The 24,256-nt window shown below is 27.1% G+C and overlaps 3 protein-coding genes and 1 pseudogene across 4 annotated transcripts in view; all 4 read right to left on the bottom strand.

The window, feature by feature from the left end:
• Nucleotides 1-24,256, bottom strand: part of LOC145947032 (proto-oncogene tyrosine-protein kinase ROS-like) — a 65,277-nt pseudogene extending 41,021 nt beyond the window's left edge. Inside the window, exons 1-4 of the transcript XR_014427113.1 lie at nt 23,782-24,256; nt 22,080-22,230; nt 21,627-21,708; nt 20,843-21,505 (exon numbers count right to left, since the gene is read on the bottom strand). The product of XR_014427113.1 is annotated as a proto-oncogene tyrosine-protein kinase ROS-like (transcript). The remainder of the gene's footprint in view (nt 1-20,842; nt 21,506-21,626; nt 21,709-22,079; nt 22,231-23,781) is intronic.
• On the bottom strand, nt 3,920-11,944 carry LOC145947044 (proto-oncogene tyrosine-protein kinase ROS-like). Its single transcript, XM_083056818.1, has 9 exons — nt 11,583-11,944; nt 9,664-9,814; nt 9,014-9,095; nt 8,229-8,894; nt 6,551-7,992; nt 6,284-6,385; nt 5,935-6,128; nt 4,649-5,119; nt 3,920-4,361 (listed from the first exon to the last, which is right to left on the bottom strand). The coding sequence occupies exons 1-9, from the start codon at nt 11,733-11,735 to the stop codon at nt 4,023-4,025; spliced, it is 3,600 nt and encodes a 1,199-aa protein (XP_082912944.1). The 5' UTR covers nt 11,736-11,944; the 3' UTR covers nt 3,920-4,022.
• Nucleotides 15,699-18,995, bottom strand: LOC145947036 (insulin-like growth factor 1 receptor). Its single transcript, XM_083056811.1, has 4 exons — nt 18,906-18,995; nt 18,558-18,751; nt 17,277-17,747; nt 15,699-16,136 (listed from the first exon to the last, which is right to left on the bottom strand). Exons 1-4 carry the CDS (start codon nt 18,961-18,963, stop codon nt 15,792-15,794), a joined length of 1,068 nt encoding a protein of 355 aa, XP_082912937.1. The 5' UTR covers nt 18,964-18,995; the 3' UTR covers nt 15,699-15,791.
• Nucleotides 19,160-20,338, bottom strand: LOC145947045 (protein sevenless-like). The gene has a single exon (XM_083056819.1). It carries the CDS (start codon nt 20,336-20,338, stop codon nt 19,160-19,162), a length of 1,179 nt encoding a protein of 392 aa, XP_082912945.1.

Here is a 24,256-nt window from a genome sequence, read left to right as displayed (position 1 = left end):
TTTAAATCGTTTTTACTCAAATAAACTGCACTATTACTTGTAATAACATTTAATTGTTTTTTAATGAAGCGAAAAAAATCTCTTACCTGCGTGAAAAGGTTGTACGGAACGGTATGATTCTTTGTCAAAATTGCGATAGCTGCTTTCACCAGCATTTAACTTTTCAATAAAACGCATAATCTCATCTTAAACATAATAATATCTTTCTTTGGTGAATGTTGGCGCTCAATTTTTAATCACCAGTATTGTATTTTTTTTATTCTATGGATGATTCAGATTTGATCTAATCGACTCGATACTTTATTATGTGCTTGATGGAATTCTTTAGAATCTAGTTTGCGAATCGCGTTATTGTCTTCCAATATTACATTTTAATATATCTTTTTATGATTAATCACAATATTCTAGTAAATAGTAATTTTTATAATTTTTCAATGGGAACCAATAACAAAAATAAATACGAAGCGACACGTATTCACTTGATTCTATCGAAAATAATAATATATCTTTGTTGTAATTTCTTTTAATATTTCGTAAAAAGATAATCAATAAAAATATAATCGAACAATTTATAAGCAATCCGAAAATTATAGAATTATTAATTTTCTGTCACTTTCACCGCTATTTACCCATACGGCACAGGACCTTGCAGCAATATTGCAGCAATATTGCAATCTTCCATATTGCAATGCAATATTGCAGCAACATTATTGAAATATAAATATGGAACGTTGCTGCAATAATGCGATAATGATGTTGCAGCAACATTGTAAAATTATATATATATATAATATTTGAATATTATTAAAAAATATTTTCAAAAAATCAGTTTATTAATTGCATATATGTATAATATAATGTATGTGCAAATTATAATACCTTCATAAAAAAACGTATTATATACAAGTATTTTAAATTATAAAATATTGCCAACAGTCATACATGTAAAAACTTGTTTATTAGTTTTGTAAAAATTGTTACTCAAATTGGCATAATAAACAACTTAAATAGCTTCAACAACAGCATCAGTTCTCGTCCGATCACTGAAGGTTAAGCAGCGTTTGGCACGGTTAATACTTGGATGGGTGGTGACCGCTTGTGAATTATAAAATATTAAAATAAGGAATTATTATCAACTTACACACACACACACATACACACACATACGCGCGCGCGCGCACACACACACACACACACACATATATATGTATATATATATATATAGTTACTATACACGTTTTTGAAATGTTTTTTATTTTATTTTAGTTGGAACAATAAAATATTTGGTTAATCATATATATTAACCAAATTATTTGGAACGGTTTACCAAACTTTTGTTATGTCAACAAAATTGTTTTTTCAGTGTTATTAGGTGTAGATAGGACAATATATTGTTAGAATGTAAAAATACCAATTATTATGTCATTACAAAGCATTATAATATATATATTACATTGCAATATTGCTGCAATATTGTATTGCAATATTGCTGAAAGCGGACATTTTACCGTTGCTGCAATATTGCAGCAATGTTGCAGCAACATTTTGCAACATTTCTGAAATCTTGCAATATTGCAAAGAAATATTTCTGCAATGTTGCTGCAGTATTTTTGTGTCGTAAGGGTAAGCATATAATATTATCCACGTTGATATTTGTCATATTTTTTGTTTCACTAAAATATACAAAATTATGATTACATTTGTATGCATATTATATACTACGCATGCTTTTAGGATCCACTATATGTGCATATTGTTGTGTGACGTTTATATGACAGTATTTGAATCAATTGACGCGCAACGTTGTCTTTTTTCGTGGCAATCACAATCGTAACTGACTTCGCAGACTAGACTGATCTGATCATGCTTTATTTGCTGCGCTTTGTTTATGATTCATTTCTCACTGCATGATCGCCGATACTTACAATCAGTGTTACTCCAACAGTTACTTATTCCAACACAGAGAATATTTTCTTATAATTTACTTTGAAAATCATGGTAATCGTGAGACAATATGGTATGGAAAGAATTTGAAAAATATGCTTGATTAATTTTACTTTACTTTTAGTAAAATTAATCAAACATATTTTATATTTTAATGTAATAGATATTATTATTTTATATTGTGATAAATATTAATCAGAGAAAATATAATATAATTATTCGTGGAAACTGTTCACAGAGAGTTTTAATTTTTTAATTGCACTGCTTTACATTTAAAATTAAAAAATGTTTATATTTACAATCTTCGTGAAAAAAGTAAAAAAAGTGCATACTGTATACCCTATTTAAAATTATATATAGCCTCACATATATCATAGACCATTCTTTAAAGCTTTAAAGGAAACCGTAATTCATTAAGTGATTTTTTAATACATGGAAATGATCATTAAATGCTCTTAATTAATGGTCATATGTTTAAATTAAATGCTTACAAATATTGTCCCGAAGTATAATTAATGCAATAAATAATTGGCAAGTTGTGTTTGCTTGTAGGTATTCTATTCATGTCGATCAATAGTAGCTTTATTCTCTATATAGGATTGCAAGATAAATTAATTTATGCAAACATATACTATTAAGAAGTAAATTTACTACATCGAAAACATAAAAATAATATCTATATTATTCATAATAAATCTAGGAATTTTTACACTCCAATAAAGCATGTTTATTAAAATACTTTATAATTATAATTTAATATTTTATAAATATATAATTTATAAATAATTTTTAAATAATAAATATATAAAATAAATAATTTATAAATAATTATAATATAATTAATTAATAATAATTATAAATATTATATTATTTGTTTTTTTATTCTATCGTTTTTATCGATCACTCATAGTCGAGAATCTCGTAAAAATCGATCGAATACCATAGAAGAAAATTATTATGTTAGAAACATTAAAAATATTATGTGCTTTACTAAAAGTATTCATGCTAATTTAACAATTTTATAGAAAATGAAGACTCATTAATATTAAAAATGTTTATTTTTAAATATAAAAGTTTCAAAAACATATTTGGACTACGTTTTAATATACGTATACGGCCACATTTATAATTATAAAAGCATAATTTTATACTACATAACATCTATTTATAAATGTGGCAATTTTAAATGTAATATTAACAAACTTTATACATCTTTTTTATATCTCAGCTTTTAATATCAAGCTTATATAATGTCAAGCTTTTTGATTATGCAGTTTAAATCATTTAAATAAATTTTTTTAACATCAAATTTTTTGTTTATAGTTTTACAGTTATACATGTAAATTAACATATGTAAAAATATTTAATTTTTTATAATAAAGAAATCTTTTATTGGAGTGAAACTTACAACCATATATAGTAGAGTACTTTTTCTGGAAACTGAACAGAACTGCAATATATCCTAAATTCTACGAGAAGTACGTGATTATTCGTTAGTACTTTTAGTTAAACATGCAATGCCATAATGCAATAAATTAGAACCATTTTTCAAAGAGTCATTTATATCCTCTCTGAGATAACACCTATTGTAGGTCACTGGCGAATTTACGTAGCAAGGCAACAATTCTCCCACTTTCTCATAAAACATTGACTAGCCTTTACATAATTAAAGAGCACTTGTAATTTTCGCGCTATGGTACTGAATAAATGCAATAATTAAAATTTTAATGTCCAATATTAGATGTTTTTTGTATATCATTCGATAAATTCTTTAAAGCTAATCAACGAATCGCAAAATACTATCTCTTTCATTCTTACATATTAAGATTTCCCTTTGTAATAGTTCACGATGCATCTGCATTCGATCAAGTTATAAAACTTCTAGTAAACATATAGTTTATTACGTTTCTTTGAAAAATAAGATTATAAAATGACAATGATCAATTTACTTACAAATATACATAGAGATGTCTAGTACAGACTTATTTTCAAATATTTCAAATAAATGTGCAAAAATTCGTTTTTCTTTAATATACACATGTTCAAATAATTAATTAATTGTGCCGGCTAAATAATATTCATATTGGATGCAATTTTGCGTCTTTTATGTCGCTTCTTAGATCTATAATATTGTTCAGACAAATTTTAAAATTTGGTCTGGCATTTGCTACACCCCAGCAACGTTGCATCAATAGATATAACAAGGATGGACAGTCGAGAGACATCTGCAACCTGCCTCCCTCGCGTACGTAATTCATCACTTCGAGATTAGATTTTGTAGAGTAAGGTTGCTCACCCAATGATGTAATCTCCCACATTAGTACTCCGAATGACCAAACATCGCTCTGAGAAGTAAATATTCCGTTCGCTAGGGATTCCGGTGCCATCCAGCGAACAGGAAGCAGACCTTCTCCTTCCTAAAATAAAATTTTAACAAAGATAAATCTCCTATTCTAATTATCCATTTTTGCAGTAAGTATTCTTAAGCAAAAAATTAATATTTTGCATTATACATTTTGTTAACTAATATTTTGCATTATACATTATATACATATATATTGGAGAAATATATATAAAAATATATACATGGTCTTCATTTTTCTTAAATTCTATTTGACTTAAAGATATAATATAATAATATAAAGACGCTACAATAGAAAAACACTTTCAAAAAGTTTCATCTTTTTTAATTAATTATATCTACCTTGCGATAATAGTCATCCCTGCAAATATCTCTAGCAAGTCCAAAATCACCGATTTTGACGATACGATTCTCACGATCTCTCGCAGACACTAAACAATTTCGGCATGCGAGATCTCTATGCACAAAGCGCAGCTCTTCTAAATAGCAACAGCCGCGCGCAACATCTTCGCACATAGCGAGCAAATCATGAAGACGCAAAGCGTGTAAATCAGAAGGTTGTAATATTCGACACTCTCTCAAATATTTTTGCAGATCAGTTTCCATTAATTCCAACACGAGTAATGGAGAATCATCGTCTAAGCAGACAGCTAGTAATCTTAACACATGTTCGTGTCTAAAGTGACTCATAAGCTTAGCTTCTTGCAAGAATTTCTTTTTATCTTCGACGGAAGCACACCTTTCTAACATTTTTATGGCAACGGATGTCTCTGATCCCGGTTCTTCTAAATCCTTGACATTCCCTTGATACACCTGCGAAATATTGAAAATTAATGTAACTTTTATTAAACAAGAAAAGATAATTTAATTTCTTATAACATTATACAAATATATTTCGTTTTATTTTAAATAATTCAACGAAAATAATGAAGTGCATATGTATGTTTTAAAAATTAATGTATTACTATCTCTTTTAAAATGTTGATTTATATATCCGAAAATATTGTATTCTCATCTTAAGTATATGCCACTTATCTTTATAATATCTTCCACTAAAATAGGCGCCAAAAGGATCCTCTTAATTTAGGAGGAAAATTCTCTAAAGAGATATTCTTAACATGCAAGAATATATACTTGATGAGATGTTTTTTTATCCGTGTATTATTAAAATTATTAATCGATATAACAAAAAACAGTCTTACAAATGGACATATACTTACTTATATAGTTACTTATTACATGTATATTTAAATGTTACACATATAATTGAATATTTTTTATGTATTTGACATAGTTAAATACACATTTTTGCTTATTATGTTATTATTTTTAATATTAATTGTAAACTTATAAATTTATTATAAATTTAAATAATTTTATTTTATTAATTTTTATTTTAAATTTATTATTAATTTATTATATTTATTTATTGCGGCGCTGAAGTTGCAAAAGAAATTAAAAATATATTCTCAATTTAAAAATTGGAAATATTCTTATCTGTTTAGAGGACTTATTAATGCATTTCAAGAAAACAATTTTTTTGGTGTAAGATTTACTAAGAAATGTGCATTTCTTATTTCTGCATCTAAACATTAATGACTTAAAATATGACGTTACCAAAAATTTACCATTCCGAATGCGCCGCTGCCAAGCAGTTTCGTTAGTGTGATTTGCTCACGTTTGATTTTAGTCAGCATAAATTTATTTGGATTATATTGCAACGCAGGACTGTATAGCACATTATGCTGAACGTTTCCGATAAGTACCTCATGTAGAATCCTAGTCAAAACTTGCTCGTTATCTTCTTTGCGTTGTCGGTATACTGTTATAAAGTTATAATATATTTAAATAATATTATGCATTGCAAATTTTAAATTTTGCTCTCTTAATGAACAAGTTAATGTTTTTCTGAAAAATCTCTCCACTTATTACATTAATCATAATTTGTAATAAAAAAATGTGTATAAATATACTTACAACAATAAATAAAGTAGCAGATGCAGATTACAATAACGGTACCAGCAAGGCTTAACATCAATGTTAAATTATATTGGGTAGATCGAATTCTCGAATCGTCACCTTTGTTACATAAAAATATAGTTTTAATTTTCCGGTTTTTTTGAATATTTCTACTTATAATTTTATCATTAAAAATATTTCATATTTAAAATTCTGTAATTCATTTATATGTATGATAATAAACAGATCATATTAAAATATCTACATATTATCATATTTGCTTACCAAGTGTTTGAAAAATAAATCTTTCATCAGATGGCCATGTAAAGTTTTCGTATTCAGGATATGTCAGTATCAAACGAAACTTGTATAAAGTTGCCGGTAGCAAGTTTTCTATATAATACATTACTGTCTCATCATTATTCTTCTCAAAACTATCTGCGATTTGCCACTTTTGCATCACATCATTTTTGTATTCCAGTATGTAATCTATCGTCAGATTAACGCTAGGAATCCACGAAATATTCATATTGTTTATGCTAACTTCGCTCAAAGTTATATTGTTCGGTTCCGAGTACGTGTACACGGTTGTGCTCAAACTGTCATTATAGAGATTGGTGTAGTTGGCTGGATACACACGTACATATACTAAGTATTTCTGTTCTGGCAGCAACGATTGGATTATTGTGAAAAATTTGTTGTCTACTTTATTATTAATAAATGGCTTTTCTATCGGTTGCGTACTGTTCACCGAGTTAATTGTTTCCCAATATACTCTATAAGTTACTGTCGCACAATTCAGTTTCGTGGGTAGCATCCAATAAACTGCCGCTATAGTGGGCGTCAGAACCTGAACGTTCACATTTTCTGGTGCATTGAGTTTGCTTTCGTTAGTTCTTAGTATGACTTCCGATCGGAATTGCAGGTCCATCGATAATTGATCAGAGTAAAAATTGCTCACAGCTAGCTTCAGCTTGTATTTTGTAAACGGTGTTAAATTCTGAATTTTATAATGCCGCTCGTATGTCTGCATATAGAATTCATCGAACTTGTTACTAAGGTTATTATTCAAACAGCTTACGTAGATGATATATTTAGGAGTTGGTATGTTGTTTTTGCATTTGTGCTTGCGAGTCGATTCTGTCGTATTAAATTTCAAAACAATACTGTTCGCTGTTATTTTTATTATTGTAATATTATAAATTTTTTCATCAGATATAAGGCATTCCTTCCGAGGATATGGTTGTAAGGAGGATGATTTACCAAACGATATCATGGGTTTAAAGTAATCCGTGCTTTTTATTATTTGCACGTGTTTAGATGCGTTTTTTTCACTGTCGACAAGTGCATACTTCTTTTTTAAAATATAAAGATAAGAATCTGATATTTTTAAATTATATCCACTTATATAAATGTTTGTTTCATCAATTATAAAATATCCCAGAAACTCCGTGCCAATTTCAGCGATTGAAATTGAATTACATTTATTTATTTTAATGTTCGCCACAAATAATTCGTGTTTATCTAGCCAGTATATTATTGGCTCCTCTGTATTTGTGATGTCAAGCTCTATTTGATAATAAATTTCTAATAATGATAGATTGTATGGACAAAAGGTCATATCGGATTTTAAAAAAGGTTGCACATTTCTTCCGTCAAGATCCGATTTCATTATTACATACTGTATATGTGACTCTGCATCAAACATTTCTATCCAGTATAAAAATCTGGAAAATATATATATTATTATATATGTGTATTATAAAACATAATTTTAAACGTGAAGTTAAATAAAATAATAAGCTTAAGTTATAACAATTTTATGATAATTAATGATTTTATGATTCTTTATATCTTTATTACAAAATCATAGTATATTACTGCAAAATTAGAAAATACTATAAATTCTTAACCGAAAGACACATAAGTGTTAATTTTTTTTAGTGAATAAAAGGTAGCGTACCCTATAGATGGCTGTGTAGTTAAATAAGCAAGCCTTTTCTCTCTGCTCAAGATCTTATCATATTTGACTATGCCATTTTGCCACATTGTTAAGTCCAGCTTTATAATGGATTTCGCTGATAATGAGATGTCATGTTCCATCCAATATAGATTTCTTCCTATCCAATCGATGCAGAGAGAGTTTGCATATTTTTTTAATCTAGTTATTTTCGTAATATTATTTTTATTCATATCCCCTATCATTAAATCTTGTATATCCCCATTCTCCTCTTTGGTCGCCTGGATCCAATAAATTTTATGTTCTGCTACAGAATAAGAAACATCGATTATATACAATTTGCTATTAAAGGTAAAGAGATTGACGTAAGTTCTTGAATCCAGATCCCATATTACAATAGTATTATTTACTGTAATCAATAATTGAGGTATCGGATTTTCGTGCGTCGTTGATACGTTCCTTAAATTCGTATAAGGACCAGCACCAGCTTTAGTATGCGCTCGTACTCGATAATAGTACGTTGTATTAGGTTTTAAATTATGTTCTGTGCATTCCATTGTAGTTAAAGTATTGTCGTCAAAGATTTGAATCTTTTTTAGGTTCTCGATGAACCAACATTGCACTGAATATCCTTGTATCACTTTGTTTTCATGTTTAGGTTGATTCCACCTGTAAGATAAAATTTAGCCTTTTCATATTTAATAAATTTTTAACAGAATCAATATTTATATGTCTATGTTAAATTTGAGAGAAAAAAAGGATATAGACTAAAAACTTTGATTCTTCACCTGAATGTCACAGAAATGTTGATTTTTCCATTTAGAAATCCATTGAACTCTACGAATGCTCTTGGCTCGCTCGGAATTTTTCCTAGAGATTTTGAGGTGGTACATATTAATATGTTTAAGTTGATTATTTTGATAAATAAAAAAAAATAATAATAATTTAACGTGCAATGAAAATATAGAAAAAAGAAAAAAAAACTTATATTACAAAATTAACATAGCAAGTTTTAAAAATAATGAAATGACATACAATCCTTATGAATGTGTGTGTGTATGTATGTGTTTCAAGATTTATGTTAGAAAAGTAATTGCTAAGTTATAAACAAAAAAGCTTCCAATAAAGTGCTAAACACTTTTCTAAAATTTCCTATTTATTCACAAATCAGAAGTATATTATTTGCGACAGATTTAAAACAAACAAGAAAAATAATGAAATTGATGGTGTTATCTAAATTCTGCTTTATTTTACATACAGTGTATACATTTTTTTCTCTCTTTTCGAAAATAAATTTTATAATATCTTTCTTATTAGAAAATAGTTTGATATTTTTTTAAATTTAATTTTTACTCTCTCTTAAATTTACATTATACTTACAACTTTCAAATTTTTTGTAAATTTTTTATTAACGTTCTATATATTCATTGCATCTTACCAATAGATTCAGGGTTCATGGACATATTTGCAAATGTAACTTCATCGTCTTCATCGACTTCATTTCTTATAGTCACGCTATCAGAATAATTCTGATCCGGCTGGAGATTTTGTAAAATGAGATGATTGTTGTTTTCGGGCACTGGAATATCCTTAATGAAACATAACATAAAAATGAAATAAGTAAGGCAGCTAGGCCAGAAATTCCACGGTATCTTTAATGATAAATAAAATAGTAAATATAAAAATATATATAAATAAGATTACCATAAAAAATAACATATATGTCGAAATAACTAAAATGAGCATAAAATTTTTTGTTTTGCAAAAATATAAGCATGATATTTTTATTTATAATTCCATTCCTCATTTATAATGTGTTAAATATTATGTAATTTCATTTCTAAAATATTTATTTCTATTATTTTTCGACATATTTTCTTGCAATATATCAAACATGATTCTTATATTAATAAAAAAGTCACGCAGAATAGGCAGAATAAGGATTATTTAATAAGAATTCATAATTGGTTCCATTTTAACAAATGATATATGAAAATGTTACTCTCTTCGATTCCTGAAGCAATTTTGCTGATAATTAGAGCTAATGATTTAGTCTTTTAGCGATTGTTAGTTAACTTTTTAGAACAAGCGAGTTTACTTTTTAATAATCCGTCAGTTAGGATTAAAATTTCAATAATAACGGTTGTATTTCAAGAATAAAAATGTTTAAAATATTGTCTTTTATGTGTATATATGTGATTATACAAATTATATAAATTTTTGTACTTAAAATTTTTTCGAAATTCTTTTTGATTATTGTTATATCTTTCAACGCAAACAAATTCTAGAAAACAGGATACCATATACTTTCGATTGACATTATCACGTTATATAAGAATAGGTGCATATTCTACATATAACTATTTAAATGGATATCTATATTCATATGGCTATATAAATGGATATACTATGAATGTTATATATATATACATTTTTACTAGTTAGATTGGAATAGATTGCTGTTACGTATATTGTTCATTTAACTATTGGCCCTATAAAGTTAATTGATACAATTTGAATTTTAATATACCAATATAGTCGACATTCCTTTATATGTAAATAGCACAAATGTAACTATCCTTGACACATCAAAATGACGCTGACTTTTTGAATTAATTTAGTTAAATAAAAATTATTTTACAAGTCTTATTATATATATATCATTAAATTATTATAAATATTTAATAAAGTAAATAAGATCTTTTTACAAATTGATGAAAAATCATAAAACTCAATTCAAGTGTCATATACAGTATGTATGTATGTATCAAAATAGTGAAAAATTAACAGAGAATCTCTTTAATATTAATCATTATTATTCTTAAAAATAGCAATAGAAACACAAACATAATCCAGTCAAATTTTAATATTTCGTCTTAATTAAGTTTAATTTTGTACTATATTTGTTAGAATTTAATTTATATCTCTATAAATCCATATATGGCGCTTGAGGTTAGTACTATATCAAGTGCTGCCCCTAGTAACTTATGTATCGAGTATGCGTTCTCTTATATAGCTTTAGCGTATGTCTTTTTGTCCTATCTTGACTTATTTTCCGTCGGTTGTCCTGTGATTATATTTTTTAGTCTAACCAAGTGTTATTATTTATTACTGCATTCCTCATCCCGCAAAGTATACCTGCTACAATACAAATTATACATCCATTTATAAGCAAAATAAAATTTTCAAGTTCTATACATCCTTTCTCATTGCATCATACTTTTTAGTTATTTGTAGTTTTATTTCATTATACAGTGTGATATTATTATATTACGCGTTTTAGTTACTCAAATAAACTGCACTATTACTTGTAATAACATTTAATTGTTTTTTAATGAAGCGAAAGAAATCTCCTACCTGAAAATCCTGCGTGAAAATTAAAGCCGGATACACAGAAAGGCCCTTTTCCTGAGGATTGTCCAGAACGGTATGATTCTGTGTCAAAATCTCGATAGCTGCCTTCACCAGCATTAAACTTTTCAATAAAACGTATAATTTCAACTTAAACATAATAATTTCGGTGAATGATGACGCTCAATTTTTAGTCACCAGTATTGTTTTTCTTTTTATTCTATGGATGATTCAGATTTGATCTAATCGACTCGATACTTTATTATGTGCTCGATGAATTCTTTAGAATCCAGTTTGCGAATCGCATTATTATCTTCCAATTTTTAAAAGTATCTTTTTATTATTAATATAAATCTTAGATCATATGAGGGAACTTCTAGTAAGTAAAAGGTAATTTTTATAATTTTTCGATGAGAACCAATAACAATACAAAGCGACACGTATTCACTCTTGATTGTATCGAAGATTATAATATATCTTTTTTCTAATTTTTCTTTAATATTTCGTAAAAATATGATCAATAAAAAGATAATTGAACAATTTATAAGTAATCCAAAAATTATAGAATTTTTAATTTTTTATCACTTTCACCGCTATTCAAGCATAAAATATTATCCACGTTGATATTTGTCATATTTTTTGTTTCACTAAAAATATAAACAATTATGATTACTTTTTTTATGCATATTGTATACTGTATACTATGCATGTTTTTAAAATCCACTATTTGTGCATATTGTTGTGTGATATTTATATAACAGTATTTGAATCAAATGACGCGCAACATTGTCTTTTTTCGTGGCAATCGCAATCGTAACTGACTCCGCAGACTAGACCGATCTGATCATGCTTTATTTGCTGCGCTCTATTTATGATTCACTTCTCTCTGCTTGATCGATGACACTTGTCAGTGTTTCTTCCAACAGTTACTTATTCCAACAGCTTTCACGAATAATTATATTCTATATATATATATATATATATCCTATATGAGGCGCATTTTTAAAGTAAGGTCCGGTTTAAAATAAAAAAAGATCTTGACATTTAAAAATAATTTATTATAAGCAAAAACTTCTACAAGCTTACTTTATTGCAATAAATTTTGTGTTTTGGTATCGAACAATCGAAATCGAACATCGTATTAAAATCATGATTAAAGAGATTAGCGTAGGTTCTTGATTCCAGATCCCATTTGAATACTTTTATGCAATACGAATCAATTAATCAATACGAATTATGCAATACGAATTAATTAATAAATAATTATGGTATTGGATTTTTATGCGTCGTTGATACGTTCATTAAATCTGTATAAACTTCTAAAATAGCTGATTTCTGTCAAAAAATATTAATGAAAAGTTAATTTGTTAATTAAATATTAAAATAATAATATATTAAGAATATTAAAATAGTAATACGTTGTAAAATGATACGCTATAATATCTTATTCGCAAATAATATTTTTTTTACAGAAATCAGTTTATAACTGTCAAAAATATTAATCCAGTTTAAAATATTGTAACATATTATTTAAAACATTACTTTTACTTATGTAATATATTAATATGAAAATTTAATTAGCAAATAAACGCCTCAAATAGCTGCTTTCTTTAAAAAGTGTTAATTAAGCGTTAATTTGCTAATTAAGTTGTAAAATATTATGTTAAAAAAATTAAAATAGTGATATGTTGTAAATAATATGTTAAAATATCTTATTCTGGATTATAATATTTTTTTCCTAGAAATTAGCTGATAACTGTCAAAAATATTAATCGAGTTTAAAGTATTATAACTCATTATTTTAAAAATATTATTTTTGATTCTGTAACATATATTATTATTATAAATATTTAATTAGCAAATAAACGTCTTAAATAGCAGATTTCTGTCAAAAATATTAATTTGTTAGTTAAATTTTGAAATAATAATATATTAAAAATATTAAGATAGTAATATGTTGTAAAATAATAATATATATTTTTTTTCATTCGATCGCTTTTCCACTTGAAAATTTTGAAAAATTGCGAAATTTAATTACGCTTATATTATTGTTTTTGATACAATCGAATATACTACACTCGTTCCATTGTACATTTGGATTAATCGAAGAAAATATACTATATAGTTTTATAGCTTGATTATATAATTCATTATAATCGATCTTGAAATAGTTTTATCAAGTAAGAGAAAACTCAAAATTTATCGAGATACATGGAGGGGAGAACATCAATTCGATTAGTGGTATATAAATCATTGTGAAGATTACATGGAACATTGGTCATAGTCGAGAATCGTATGAAAGCCGATCGAGTATAAAAATATCTACAAGAAGAGAAAATTGTTATGTTAAAAACGTTACAAACGTTATGTGTTTTACTAAAACTGTTAATGCTAACGAAAATGACCATAACGTTTTCGTCAGGAAATCTAGGGATTCTGGAAAATCTTTGAAGCTCCGATCCAAGAAGTTACAAAGAAAAGTATTTTCGTATACTCTAATTTATATACTTTACGCTAATAAAAGATTTTTTTCATGAAGAAAATTGAATGTTATATATTGCAGACAATACACTATTTGTGTAATTAAAACTGTATAATACGTAAAACTAAAGAGAGTTTTAATTTAAAAAAAATGTATATAAAGTTTATTAATTTTATGTAACACATTCAAAAATCAATGTTATGTAGTCAAATTAAAACTTAAAATTAAATTTAATTCAGACGATATATTAAAATTATTAAACAATATGTATTATTATAATATAATCGTTAGATTTAAAAGAAAGAATTTTAAAAATTAATGATTTCTTTCATTTCATTTTTTTTTTGTTACTTAATAAGTTTGTGACACATTTACATAAATTGTTTGTAATTTCTAAAACATTTTTATTTCTCTAGATATGTTCAAATTTACTAATTTTTATTTAAAACTTGCAGGGTAATTTATTTTTTATTTAACGAAATTAATATAGAAATTCAGAAAATTTGAGTTAAAATAATTCGCATGCTCAACGGCTACTAAACATCGAAGTGAAAGATTGGTGAAGTTGAACTTCGAATTGGGGACAATTAATCAATCTATGAATAATATGCGCAATAAGCTGTGACTTTTGCTATATGTGAGAATTTATATACACTATTTATCACTTAATGTGTATATATATATATATATATATATATATATATATATATATATGTTATATATGTATGTACATATTTTTATCAGACATAAATCTAAAGTTTATAGCATTGCGCTCTCGAGAAAATTCGTTTGCATAAAAAGATATTTCATAAGATGTTTTCAAATACAGGAATTTATAAAATTTTTATGATCATGAAGAAAATGATAATAAAAATATATATATCTTATATATATGTTAAAATATAAACATTATTGAAATTTTAGTGATAACAAACGCACTCGTGAAAAATAAAGTCAAGTTAAGATAGAGTTACTTATTAGAAGAAATTAATTAATTATTTTGAAACTAATATAAAAACTGAATTATGAGACAAAATTCCTTCAACAATCGAAGAAAGTCAAGCTCCCATGATTTATTTACTAAGAGAAATAGTTCTTACTTAGAGAAAAAATAGAGAAAAAAGTTTCTTACTTGTTTAAAGTTTTAAATAAACATGCAATGCCATAATGAGATAAGTTGGAATCTTATTTCAAGAAGTCATTTGATTCTTCTCTGAGATAACATCTATGCAACTAGCGAATTTACGGAGTACGGAATTCTCTACCACTTTCTAATAAAGCATTGACTTGGCCTAATTAAAAAGCGTTTGTCATTTTCGTGCTATGATACTGAATTAATATGATAATATATAAAATTTTAATCTCTAAAATGATATACTTTTTATTTATCATTCGGTAAATTCTTTAAAGCTAATTTACGAATCGCAAGTTATATCTTTCTCTTACGTATTAAGATTTCTCATTGTGACAGATCACGATGGATCTGCATTCGAGCAGTCATACAACTTCTAGTAAATATATAGTTTATTACGTATCTTTGAAAAATGAATTATGAAATGACAATGATAAGTTCACATACAGATATATATATATATATATATATATATATATATATATATATAAACGTATAATACAGACAGTATAATTTCAAATATCCCATAGATGTAAAACTCATCGTTTCTTCTTAACATACATATATACAAACAATTAATTAATTGCCGGCTATATAATATTCATTGATGCGTCAGATTCAGTATTGCGTCTTCTGTGTCGCTTCTTAGAGCTATAATATTGTTCAGACAAAGTTTAAAGTTTGGTCTATCATTCGCTTCACTCCAGCAACGCTGCATTAGTTGGTATAACGAGGATGGACAGTTGAGAGGCATCTGCAATCTGCCTCCCGTGCATACATAATCCATCACTTCGAGATAAGTTTTGGTAGAATAAGGTTGCTCATCTAACGATGTAATCTCCCACATTAGTACTCCAAATGACCAAACATCGCTCTGAGAAGTAAATATTCCGTTCATTAGGGATTCCGGTGCCATCAAGCGAAAAGGAAGCAGACCTCCTCCTTCCTAAAATATAATTTTAAAAAAGTTAAATTTTCTATTCTAAATATCCATTTTTGCAATAAGTATTCTTAAGCAAAAACCGTTTACTAATATTTTCCATTATACATTATACATATACAGGGTGTCCCATTTTAATCTCCCCAGGCAAACATCTCGAAAAATATGGAAGATACGAAAAAATGTTTCAGACAAAAGTTGTAGGACTTGAAGGGGGACAGATGATGAAAATATGGATTTGACCTTGAATGACCTATTGAAAGTCAGGTCAAGGTCATCGTTGTTTTCTTAAATAGAACCCCCTATTTTTTATTGCATATTCTTGTAGGCCTTGTTGAGACGTTTTCAAAACACTACCTATTGATGTCTCTTACGCAAGCCGTTTCTAAGATACGAAGTTTCAAATTTGACATATCATCGGCATTTGCATTATCCAGTGTACACCGTGGGGAGGTTGTTCATTCAAATTGTGTATGTGTGCTTCTTTAGTAAAACTTTTATCTCTCTTTCTCTACCATTTTCTTATTCTTTCCCTTACATTAAAATAACCAGAAGAAAAATAATTAGAGAAAAGTTTTACTACAGAAGCACACAAACACACACATACACACAAAGTCTCCTTTTTAAGGCCACTTGATGTACAAATTTGACTGAACAACCTCCCCGCAGTGTACATTGGATAATGCGAATGCCGATGATATGCCAACTTTGAAGCTTCGTATCTTGGGAACGGCTTGTGTAAGAGACATCAATAGGTAGTGTTTTGAAAATGTCTCGGCAAGGGCTACAAGAATATGCAATAAAAAATAGGGGGTTACATTTAAGAAAACATCGATGATCTTGACCTGACCTTCAATAGGTCACTCAAGGTCAAATCCACATTTTCATCATCTGTCCCCCTTCAAGTTCTACCACTTTTGTCTGAAACATTTTTCTGTATCTTCGATATTTTTCGAGATGTTTACCTTGGGAAATTAAAATGGGACACCCTGTATATTGGAGAAATACATATAAAAATATATGCATAGTCTTCATTTTTCTTAAATTCTATTTGACTTACAGATAAAATATATAATAATATAAAAAGTCGCTACAATAAAAAAATACTTTGAAAAAGTTTCATCTTTCTTAATTAATTATATCTACCTGGCGATAATAGTCATTTCTGTAAATATCTCTAGCAAGTCCGAAATCACCGATTTTGACGATACGATTCTCACGATCTCTCGCAGACACTAAACAATTTCGGCACGCGAGATCTCTATGCACAAAGCGCAGCTCTTCTAAATAGCAACAGCCTCGCGCAACATCTTCGCACATAGCGAGCAAGTCTTGTAGACGCAGAGCGTGTAAATCAGAAGGTTGTAATATTTGACACTCTCTCAAATATGTTTGCAGATCAGTTTCCATTAATTCCAACACGAGTAATGGAGAATCCCCGTCTAAGCAGATAGCTAGTAATCTTAACACATGTTCGTGTCTAAAGTGACTCATAAGCTTAGCCTCTTGCAAGAATTTCTTTTTTTCTTCCACGGAAGCACCCTTTTTTAACATTTTTATGGCAACGAATGTCTCTGATCCCGGTTCTTCTAAATCCTTGACATTCCCTTGATACACCTGCAAAATATTGAAAATTAATGTAACTTTTATTAAACAAGAAAAGATAATTTAATTTTATATAACATTATACATATATATTTTAATATATTTTAAATAATTCAACGAAAAAATATTAAGTGCACATGTATGTCTCATAAAAATTAATGTATTACTAATTCTTTTAAAAAGTTGATTTATATATCCGAAAAAATTGTATTCTCATCTTAAGTATATGCCACTTATCTTTATAATATCTTCCACTAAAATAGGCGCCAAAAGGATCCTCTTAATTTAGGAGGAAAATTCTCTAAAGAGATATTCTTAACATGCAAGAATATATACTTAATGAGATGTTTTTCTATCCGTGTATTATTAAAATTATTAATCGATATAACAAAAAACAGTCTTACAAATGGACATTTGTTACTTATTACATGTATATTTAAATGTTACACATATAATTAAATATTTTTTATGTATTTGACATAGTTAAATACACATTTTTGCTTATTTATGTTATTATTTTTAATATTAATTGTAAACTTATAAATTTAAATAATATTTTATTAATTTTTATCTTACATTTATTATTAATTTATTATATTTATTTTTTGCGGCGCTGAAATTGCAAAAAAAATAGGAATATATTCTCAATTTAATATAAAAAATGGAAATATTCTTATTCATTAAGAATATCTATTAAGAGGACTTATTAACGCATTTCAAGAAAACAATTTTTTTTGGTGTATAATTTACTAAGAAATGTTTATTTTTCATTTCTACATCTAAATATTAATGACTTAAAATATGACGTTACGAAAATTTTACCTTTCCGAATACGCCCCTTCCAAGGTGTTTTGTTAGTGTGATCTGCTCACCTTTGATTGTAGTCAGCATAAATTTATTTGGATTAAATTGCAACACAGGATTGTATAGCGCATTGAGCTGAACGTTTCCGATAGGTACCTCATGTAGAATCCTAGTCAAAGCCTGCTCCTTATCTTCTTTGCGTTGTCGGTATACTATTATAAAGTTATGATATATTTAAATAATATTATGCATTGCAAATTTAAAATTTGCTCTTTTAACAAGTAAGTTAACTTTTTTTTAGAAAATCTCTCTACTTACTACATTAATCATAATTTGTAATTAAAAAAATGTGTATCGAATACTTACAACAATAAATAAGATAGCAGATGCAGGTTACAATAACGATAGCAGCAAGGCTTAACATCAATGTTAGATTATATTGCGTAGCTCGAATTATCCAATCATCACCTTTGTTACATAAAAATATAGTTTTAATTTTCTTGTCTTATTGAATATTTCTACTTATAATTTTATCATTAAAAATATTTAATTCTTAAAATTCTGTAATACATTTATATGCATGTCAAATACACAGATCATATTAAAATATCTACATATTATCATATTTGCTTACCAAGTGTTTCAAAAATAAATCTTTCATCAGATGGCCATGTAAAGTTCTCGTATTCAGGATATGTCAATATCAAACGAAACTTGTATAAAGTTGCCGGTAGCAAGTTTTCTATATAATACATTACTATCTCATTATTTGTCTCAAAATTATCTGCGATTTGCCACTTTTGCATCACATCATTTTTGTATTCCAGTACGTAATGGATCGTCAGATTAACGCTAGGAATCCACGAAATATTCATATTGTTTTTGTTAACTCCGCTCAAAGTTATATTGTTCGGTTCCGAGTACGTGTACACGGTTTTGGTCAAACTGTCATTATAGAGATTGGTGAAGTTGGCTGGATACACACGTACATATACTAAGTATTTCTGTTCTGGCAGCAACGATTGGATTATAGTAAAAAATTTGTTGTCTACTTTATTATTAATAAATGGCTTCTCTATCGGTTGCGTACTGTTCACCGAGTTAATTGTTTCCCAATATACTCTATAAGTTACTGTCGCACAATTCAGTTTCGTGGGTAGCATCCAATAAACTGCCGCTATAGTCGGCGTCAGAACCTGAACGTTCACATTTTCTGGTGCATTGAGTTTGCTTTCGTTAGTTCTTAGTATGACTTCCGATCGGAATTGCAGGTCCATCGATAATTGATCAGAGTAAAAATTGCTCACAGCTAGCTTCAGCTTGTATTTTGTAAACGGTGTTAAATTCTGAATTTCATAATGCCGCTCGTATGTCTGCATATAGAATTCATCGAACTTGTTATTAAGGTTATTATACAAACAGCTTACGTAGATGATATATTTAATAGTAGGTATGTTGTTTTTGCATTTGTGCTTGCGATTTGGTTTTGTAAAGTTCAAGACAATACTGTGCGCTGTTATTTTTACTATTGTAATATTATAATTCTTTTCATCAGGCGTAAGGCATTCCGTCCGAGGATATGGTTGTAAGGAGGATGATTTACCACACGATATTAGAGGATTAAAGTAATCCGTGCTGTTTATTATTTGCACGTGTTTATATGCGTTTTTTTCACTGTCGACAAGTGCATACTTCTTTTTTAAAATATAAAGATAAAAATCTGATGTATTTGCATAAGGTCCACTTAAATAAATGTTTGTTTTATCATTAATAAAATGTGACACAAAGTTTGCGCCCATTTCAGCAGTTGAAATCGAATTGCATTTATTTGTTTTAATGTTCTCCAACAATTAATTCAAGGTTTTTTCTCCAGAATATTAGCGACTCCTCTGTATTTGTGATGTCAAGCTTAATTTGATAAAAAGTTTTAAAAAATGGTGTTTTGTATGGACTACAGGTCATATCGGTTCTTAAAAAAGATTGCACATTTCTTCCGTCAAGATCCGATTTCATTATTACATACTGTATATATGACTCTGCATCTAACCCTTCTATCCAATATAAAAATCTGGAAAATATATATATTATTATATATGTGTATTATAAAACATAATTTTAAACGTGAAGTTAAAAAAATAATAAGCTTAATTTCTTACAATTTTATGATAATTAATGATTTTATGATTCTTTATATCTTTATTACAAAATCATATTATATTATTGCAAAATTAGAAAATAATATAAATTCTTAAGTGAAAGACACAAAAGTGTTTATTTTTTCAAGTGAATAAAAGTTAACGTACCCCACAGACGGTTGTACAGTAAAATAAAAATAATTTTCTCTGCTCAAAATTTTATCATATTTGATTGTGCCATTTTGCCACATTGTTAAGTCCAGCTTTATAATGGATTTCCCTGAGACGTCATATTCCATCCAATATAGATTTCTTCCTATCCAATCGATGCACAGAGTGTGTGTATTTTTTTTTAAACTAGTTATTTTCGTAATATTATTTTTATTCATATCCCCTATCATTAACTCTCGTAGTATATAATCCTCATAATGCTCATCCAATTGGATCCAATAAATTTTATGTTCTGCTACAGAATAAACCACTTCTATTGCATTAACATTGCTATTAAGGGTAAAGAGATTGACGTATGTTCTTGAATCCAGATCCCATATTGCAATAGTATTATTCACTGCAATCAATAATTGAGGTATCGGATTTTCGTGCGTCGTTGATACGTTCATTAAATCTGTATAAGGACCAGCACCAGCTTTAGTATGCGCTCGTACTCGATAATAGTACGTTGTATTAGGTTTTAGATTATATTCTGTGCACTCCATTGTAGTTAAAATAGTTTTGTCGTCAAAGATTTGAATCTTTTTTAGGTTCTCGATGAACCAACATTGCACTGTATATCCTTGTATCACTTTGTTTTCAAGTGTAGGTTGATTCCACCTGTTAGATAAAATTTAGCCTTTTCATATTTAATAAATTTTTAACAGTATCAATATTTTTATATTTCTATGTTAAATTTTAGAGAAAAAAAGGATATAGACTAAAAACTTTGATTCTTCACCTGAATGTCACAGAAATGTTGATTTTTTCATTTAGAAATCCATTGAACTCTACGAATGTTCTTGGCTCGCTCGGAATTTTTCCTAGAGATTTTAAGATGGTACATATTTATATGTATGTTGAAGTTGATTATCTCGGTAAATTAAAAAAAAAAAATAATAATTTAACGTGCAACGAAAATAAAGAAAGAAGAAAAAAAATTAATGATATAAAACAAACAAGAAAAATAATGAAATTGATAGTGTTATCTAAATTTTGCTTTATTTTACATACAGAGTCTACATTGTTTCTCTCTTTTCGACAGAATGCATTTTATATTATCCTTGTTATTAGAAAATGGTTTAATATTTTTTTTTTTATAATTTTTACTCTCTCTTGAATTTACATTTTGCTTACAACTTGTAAATTTTTTGTAAATTTTTTATTAACGTTTTATATATTCATTGCATCTTACCAATAGATTCTGGGTTCATGGACATATTTGCAAATGTAACTTCATCTACTTCATTGACTTCACTTCTTATAGTCACGCTTTCAGAATAATTCTGATCCGGCTGGAGATTTTGTAAAATGAGATAATTGTTGTTTTCGGGCATTGGAATATCCTTAATAAAATATAACATATAAAAAAAATAAGTTAGACAGCTAGGCCAGAAATTCCACGGTATCATTAATGATAAATAAAATAGTATATCTAAAAATATATATAAATAAGATTACCATAAAAAATAACATCGTATGTCAAAATAAATAAAATAAGCATAAAATTTGTTGTTTTGTAATAATTTTAGCTTGTTATTTTATAATTCCATTTCTCATTTATAATGCGTTAAATATTATGTAATTTTATTTCTAAAATATTTATTCTTATTATTTTTCATTATATTTTCTTGCGAAATATCAAACATGATTCTTGTATTAAAAAGAAACTCACGCAGAATAGGCAGAATAAGGATTATTTAATAAGAATTCATAATTGTTTCTTTTTTAATAAATGTTATATGAAAATGTTACTCTCTTCGATTCTTGAAGCGATTTTGCTGATAGTTAAAGTTCATGATTTAGTTTTTTTGCGATTGTTAGTTAACTTTTTAAAATAAGTGAGTTTATTTTGTAATAATCCGTATGTTTTAATTAAAATTTCGATATAATAACGTTTGTATTTCAAGAATAAAAATGTTTAAAATATTTTCATTTATGTGCATGTGTGTGATTATAGAAATTATATTAATTTTTGTACTTAAAATCTTGTCGAAATTCTTTTTGATTATGGTTTTATCTTTTAACCCAAACAAATTCTGGAAAACCTGATACCAAAAACTTTCGATTGACTTTACCACGATATATAAGAATATATATGGCTATATAAATATGGCTATATAAATGGATATACTATGAATATTATATACATACATCAATAAATTTAAACACGGGTAGCTGGTTATTGCTGTTACGTATATTGTCCATTTAACTATTGGCCCTATAAAGTTAACTGATACAATTTGAATTTTATTATACCAATATAGTCGACATTTCTTTATATGTATATAGGACAAATGCAACTATCCTTGATACATCAAAATGACGCTGTCACTTTGAATTAATTTAGTTAAATAAAAATTAATTTACAAGTCTTATTATATCATTAAATAATTATAATTATTTAATAAAGTAAATTAGTTTTTATTACAAATTGATGAAAAATCACATGAAACTCAATTCAAGTGTCATATATATATATATATATATATATATATATATATATATATATATATATGTTTATGTGTGTGTGTATGTATGAATGTATGTATGTATCAAAATAGTGAAAAATTAACAGAACATCTCATTAATATTAACAATTATTATTCTTAAAAATAGGAATAGAAACACAAACATAATACAGTCAAATTTTAATATTTCGTCTTAATTAAGTTTAACTATATTATACATCCATTTAAAAACAAAATAAAATTTTCAAGCTTTATTTATCCTTTCTCATTGCATTATACTTTTTAGTTTTATGTATAGTTTTATTTTATTATACATTTTGTAGTAATATATTATATTACACATGAGTTTGAGTTACTCAAATAAACTGCACAATTACTTGTAATAACATTTAATTGTTTTTTAATAGGGCAAAAAAAATTTCTTACTTGCGTAAAAAGATTGTCCGGGACGGTATGATTCTTTGTCAAAATCGCGATAGCTGCTTTCACCAGCATTAAACATTTCAATAAAACGCATAATCTCATCTTAAAGATAATAATTACTTCCTTCGATGAATGTTGGCGCTCAATTTTTAGTCACCAGTATTGTTTTTCTTTTTATTCTATGGATGATTCAGATTTGATTTAATCGACTCGATACTTTATTATGAATCGATGAATTCTTTAGAATCTAGTTTGCGAACCGCGTTACTGTCTTCCAATATTACATTTTAATATATCTTTTTATAATCAATCACAATATATATATCTTAGATCATATGAAGGAATTTTTAGTAAATAGTAATTTTTATAATTTTTCGATGGGAACCAATAACAGCACGAAGCAACACGTATTCACTTGATTCTATCGAAGATAATAATATATTTTTGTTGTAATTTCTTTTAATATTTCGTAAAAAGA

The sequence above is a fragment of the Prenolepis imparis genome, unplaced genomic scaffold, assembly GCF_030444845.1.
Source record: "Prenolepis imparis isolate NDT839.2.m4 unplaced genomic scaffold, iyPreImpa1.0 SCAF_38, whole genome shotgun sequence".
Classification (NCBI taxonomy): domain Eukaryota; kingdom Metazoa; phylum Arthropoda; class Insecta; order Hymenoptera; family Formicidae; genus Prenolepis; species Prenolepis imparis.
The sequence above is the reverse complement of the archived record's forward strand: the minus strand, read 5'-3'. Positions and strand labels throughout refer to the sequence as shown.

What these genes read in the sequence shown, in the direction of transcription:
- LOC145947044 (XM_083056818.1), bottom strand. Translation starts at nt 11,735, where the DNA reads ATGTTTAAGTTGAAATTATACGTTTTATTGAAAAGTTTAATGCTGGTG. An exon ending in AACATTTCTGTGACATTCAG is followed by an intron (nt 8,895 to 9,013) that starts GTGAAGAATCAA and finishes TTTATCTTACAG; the next exon opens with GTGGAATCAACCTAAACATG. An exon ending in ATTTATTTTTCAAACACTTG is followed by an intron (nt 6,386 to 6,550) that starts GTAAGCAAATAT and finishes TATGTAACAAAG; the next exon opens with GTGACGATTCGAGAATTCGA.
- LOC145947036 (XM_083056811.1), bottom strand. Translation starts at nt 18,963, where the DNA reads ATGTTAAGCCTTGCTGCTATCGTTATTGTAACCTGCATCTGCTATCTT. An exon ending in CTGCTATCTTATTTATTGTT is followed by an intron (nt 18,752 to 18,905) that starts GTAAGTATTCGA and finishes ACTTTATAATAG; the next exon opens with TATACCGACAACGCAAAGAA. An exon ending in GAAATGACTATTATCGCCAG is followed by an intron (nt 16,137 to 17,276) that starts GTAGATATAATT and finishes ATTATATTTTAG; the next exon opens with GAAGGAGGAGGTCTGCTTCC.
- LOC145947045 (XM_083056819.1), bottom strand. Translation starts at nt 20,338, where the DNA reads ATGGGCGCAAACTTTGTGTCACATTTTATTAATGATAAAACAAACATT.